General features: G+C 36.0%; 1 protein-coding gene across 2 annotated transcripts in view; it reads left to right on the top strand.

Annotated features, from left to right (window-relative positions):
* LOC108729863 (RNA-binding Fox protein 1) overlaps positions 1 to 4,366 on the top strand; it is a 161,552-nt gene extending 157,186 nt beyond the window's left edge. For both annotated transcript variants that reach the window (XM_018459202.1, XM_018459204.1), the window contains exons 11-12: positions 2,394 to 2,457; positions 3,171 to 4,366. In XM_018459202.1, the coding sequence (XP_018314704.1) occupies positions 2,394 to 2,457; positions 3,171 to 3,215 (109 nt within the window). In that variant the 3' untranslated portion in view covers positions 3,216 to 4,366. The remainder of the gene's footprint in view (positions 1 to 2,393; positions 2,458 to 3,170) is intronic.
* Positions 4,367 to 5,275: the final 909 nt, after the last annotated feature.

Genomic DNA, 5,275 nt, shown 5'->3' with positions numbered 1-5,275 from the left:
TTTCCCTCTCATCCGATATACAGAACGTCCCAGATTTAGCGAGCCAACTTCCGCCTACGGATTATTTAACAAAACTGGAGCCAATTCTTTTTCGCCAAAGTACGTGTGTTACTTTTATATTAAATTATATACCTACCACTGATCCTATTTAATTAAAAATTCGTTCAAACGAAATACGTGCAAAATTCAATGAAGAATTGTTCTGAATTGATTAAATGTGGCTCAATAAATTTAGAAATTTCTCATACGATGCCCAAAGAAGCGAAAATCTCTCCAAAGAGAAGAAAACTTTTCGAACGTGTTCCCTTTATTCCTCTTAGAGAAAGGGAGCCTTGCAACTTTTCTTCGCGAACGTGCTTTATTATATTATTATAAGATCTCAAGGTTTTTTTTTTTTGGAATGATGCTTCATTTATTTGGTATAAATTATTTATAACTTGTTATTTGACGCTTATTATGTTGCTATATTCTGTTTGGAGCACTATGTAACTATTGTATTATCATATATTATAATGTTTCTCTCATATACGTATTTGCAAATTAATTAGTATATATTAATATATATTAGTGATTTATATATTATTGCAATAATTATGTAATGTACATTTTGAAAAATACTTGTGCAATTAGGAAAATATATGACAATTTGATAAATTAAAATTTATCATTATTAGATGGAATCACGTTTTTTTGATACTAGTACATCATAAGCTTATTACTCTTTAACAACTCATTTGGTTTATTTGGAATTATGACATGTCATCTTCATTATCTATATGAAGGACATGATTCTGCCATCATAACTGTGGTCTGTATGCTGTCTCGTAGTGGCATGCAGATACACGTGTATAGATTGAGGGACGCTTTGAAGTCACCGGCTCGACCCCATTACGAGAGTGAGGTCAGAATGTATATCATGTATTGAACATTGCAATGAATTACCTTCATCTCACTATCCTTGATGATGTTCACTATCAACATCCTCCTTTATATTTGCCAGCAACCTCCACGTTTTCCTCATCCCCCTTTCAGCATCACAAAATACTAATTACACACACACACACACACACACACACACACACACACACACACACACACACACACACACACACACAAAACACACACACACACACGGAGAATTATCATTTATTAACAAAATTATAACACGAAGAGTCCGTTCCTTGCAGCAAATCCCGACGTCGTGGACGACCTGTTAGGAGTCGCAGATTTGTTTCCGAAATTCAGACCCGTCCTGATAGTCCCGTCGAAAGTCCAAACCATTCCCCGAGAAGCACCACTCCCCGAGAAACCTTAAAGCGCGCTTAATGCACTTCGCATTGGTATCTTGCATCCAACACAAGAGGAATATCAAGTACAAATATGAGTATTAGAATCGATTTCATACCTAACGCGTTCCGTACGTACGTAGCTTCCATTTCTCACTCTAAGTGAAATGTTTGGTATGTATAACCATTTATATATATTTTGTTGATATAATATGATCTTCTTACTTTTTTATTAAAAAATTGTGTTCTAATCAATTTTTTTAAATTAGAATACAATTTTTTAAATGAAAAAGTAATAGAGTCATATATCAACAAAATAAATGATTATACGTTCCAAATATTTCTCTCGGTACAGAGTTTCTCTCGGTTACGAGAAATTTTGTCAAAATCCTATACGTATACAAGAAAGAAAGATATACATTATCTTACTTTAACTTATACACTATCTCACTCTATAATTTTAATTGAAGTTACTGATAGGGGGAAAGAACGATCATTTTGTTGAAATATTTAAAAATTCAGTTTGATGCAGATCTGAAAATAATTTTGTTGAACTAGCAAAATAATTACGTAAGACATTCAAGCATAATGAGCAATGATGCAAAAAGTTTTGACATCCTAACAAATTTATGCCATGCGTTCTACATAATTATTTTAATGGTCTAACAAAATTATTGTGAAATTTGTGTATTTGAAAGACACGAAAGTTTTATCAAAATAATTCGAGTAGTTTTCGAAATTTTTGAAGAAAAAAATGAACTTTTTTTCTTTAATTTGAATATCTTTGAAACTAAGCTGTTTCGGACATATGAAGTTTTCGTTTTGATTTAGTATGAGGAATCATCCCCTAAAATCTTTTAGAGTACTTAACATTACTACCCTGCATACTTCTCTTTCTCGTATAAGGATTTTAATAAAATCGCTCGTAGTCAGACTCTGTTATAGGATCTCTTATACGTTTTGATTCCATATTTCCTCTTTCGATCTTCCTCACGGAAAACAGTGAGAAAAATCGGAAAAGTAAAATGCGCGTATGAAATTGTTCGACTTCAGCGAATCGGAAAATCCTACTGATATTAACAATTACTTTTTTTATTATTCTTCCAGCTACGGGCGTGAATACGCCGATCCCTACCTCGGACATGGCATCGGACCTGTGGCGGGTTACGGGGTAAGAAGGAGCTTCGATTACGAAGTGTACTTTTACGATTTCATTTAACGGTAGTGCCGTTAAATCGCACACATAGATCTCCTGCACGCGTACCATCGCCGTATGGAAGGAGAATAGAGCACCCCGTTATTACGCCATAAATAACAAGCGTTAGAAAAGACCACCTCGTTCGTGGCGCGTTTCACTCACATATGAATTATTAATGCCAGGAATTTTCAACTTACGGGAACTGTGTCGCGACGAAAGTTAATGGTTTGTGCTCCCATCGCACGCATTTATCCTCAAATGCGACTATTCGGACCTCCGCGCCATGCCGGTATCAGTTTGCTCGGTGAACGCGAACTGTACGTATTGTGTAAACGACAAGATGGTCAAACGAAATGGGTGTATACCATGCTCGTGAAGCAGTTTAATCATTCCCGACAAACTCAATTTAACGGGGCGAAAATTAAATAAGTTTTTAGCTCGATCTCGTTGGTTTTCCGAATAGATGGTCCTGACGTTGCACCGCAATGTTGCAGCCGTAAATTGAAATCTTATATAAAACACCGCTTACTCTATTTGCCGTTTATCTTCGGACGGTACATTTTTCAGCTCTCAAAATAAGATTAAGACAAACGGTTGTGTTCAACGCTAAATGCACGGTTTATACATTAGTTTGCGCTGTGTATTACACTAAGATGGAGGTATCTTATGAATTTTTATCCTTGCAGGCAACTGTATACAGAGGTGGCTACAATAGGTTCACGCCATACTAAATGGATCATTAGTAGAACCCAAGAGCCTTCCAAGTTATACTCAGCAGAACATGACCAGACACGAGTCGACACAATCATCACCATCATTTTTGTCATCATCGAGATCATCCACGAGACGACGAGCCTGGACTCTCCCATGCTGATTTTACCTTCCAACTTTGTGACTCAAGATCATCGTGAAAATGCGAAATCCTCGACACAGAAATCGAAACGGAACTGTTATTAACGTGAAAAGCACCGTCTGCATCAAATAGTACCTTCGAAAATATATAAGCGACAATTGAAATAGGCGAGAAAAATCTGTAAAAATGCAACGGCAGCGTCGAGGTCGGCGCATCAAAGTATCGAGTCGTGTTCGGCCAGAAATCGCCTTTGAAGTTGCCTCTAAAGTCGCTCCTCTGCCAGCAGCTATTCGCAGGGGGGAGTCTTTTACTTGACTCCATTTCCATCTGATCAATTAGTCCGAGTAAATTGAACTGAAATCCAAATATCAAATTTGAAATAAAACTAATGGTAACTGCTTTTCACACTTTCGAATTTTACTGCATAAAATTACTTTCGATAATACCATCACGTTTCTCTATATTTGTCATATATTCCTCTTTAATACGATATTAAGCGTTTTAATTTTGCGAACAATTTTATGAGTCACTAAATGGAATATAATAGTAGTTATATTTCTTTCTCTCTCCTGTTTATAGTTTCTATAAAACGCATTCATGTTGTGATATTACGTCTGATACGATGCATGATTCATGCACATTTGCCTATTCACTGAAATATTTGTAATATAGCTGTACATTTATTGTAATTATTTCTATTTAAGTCAACGTTGCACATTATAATTTGCATTCATAGTCTAAATTAGCAGATAGTGTTAATAATTCGAAGAGGCTGCCGAATCGCACGCGCGAAGAAGCGCCTTAAACAATTCGCACAAATATCGTAGGACAATTTTACGCACATGATTTATTTAGATGGAAATAAAATGATCAAATGCGCGATTATTGAATCATTACCGTAAAATGATATGATATACCTTACTACAGTACAAGATATAATTTCTCTGCCATGGCAGCGAGGCATTGACGATTTTAGTCGACACGAACCGACACAAGGTGATCCGAAAAAGCGAGATCTTTAGGTAGCTAAAAAAAGCTCTAGTTAAAAAAAAAACAGAAAAACGATCTAGAAAGAAATAAAGGCATCCATATGACCGGTAGGGTTTCTATGCCAAATATGTGTGTATGCGCTTTTGCGCGCGTGTGTATGCGTAGGTTTGCGAACCAAAACTGTTCTCAATAAACTTAAAAGAGTAGCGGAAACGGAAGAAGACAGGGAAAAGAACCGCTTAGACTTCTGAAACAGTATGCGAGATTTTAATTACACAAAGTCTAATCGAATCGATTTTTTTAATTACAATAGCGCATCTTTGATTTCCATTTAATTCAGTCAATGTCTCGATTCTGAAATCTCATTCTGAAAATTTTGAACTATCTCATGTCTAATTGTTTTTATAATTTTGTCAAAACATGAACTGAATGCATCGTGTATCAAATAATAATAGAAGGATCCGCAGAAGAAAGACTGCAAAGATCCGTTTTAATTTTTATTCTTTGGAACTGAATTTGAGACCTGTAGACTCAATTCCACGTTATGTTGTTATTCGAAAAGTTCCGCATAGCAATTTTATCGCATCCTTTCACGTATCATGTAAGAATAGAACGGCAAATACAGTCATATTGTCTCATCAACGCCGATTCTCTCTTTTCCGAGAAAAATCCGACATTGAGTTTGTCACGTACCCCCCCCCCCCCCCCCTAGTGTATGTACTGCTTATTTATTTAGTTAAGTGACTGAACAGACATGACAATTTTCATTTTTTACTACAGTAAACGTTAAACAGAGTTCACCTCATAATCGCTAAGCGTAGAATCTCAACGCCAATGAACGAGAGCATAGTAATAGTACATAAATAAAGATAGACTTTTAGAATACGTTTTTTGGCGTGACCCAATCTTGCAGGGCGTATCACGAATGCACTATTCGCACGAAGCTCT

This window comes from Mycetomoellerius zeteki, unplaced genomic scaffold (assembly GCF_001594055.1).
Source record: "Mycetomoellerius zeteki isolate Tzet28-1 unplaced genomic scaffold, Tzet1.0 scaffold80, whole genome shotgun sequence".
NCBI classification, from domain to species: Eukaryota; Metazoa; Arthropoda; class Insecta; order Hymenoptera; family Formicidae; genus Mycetomoellerius; species Mycetomoellerius zeteki.
This window is presented reverse-complemented; position numbering and strand designations above follow the sequence as displayed.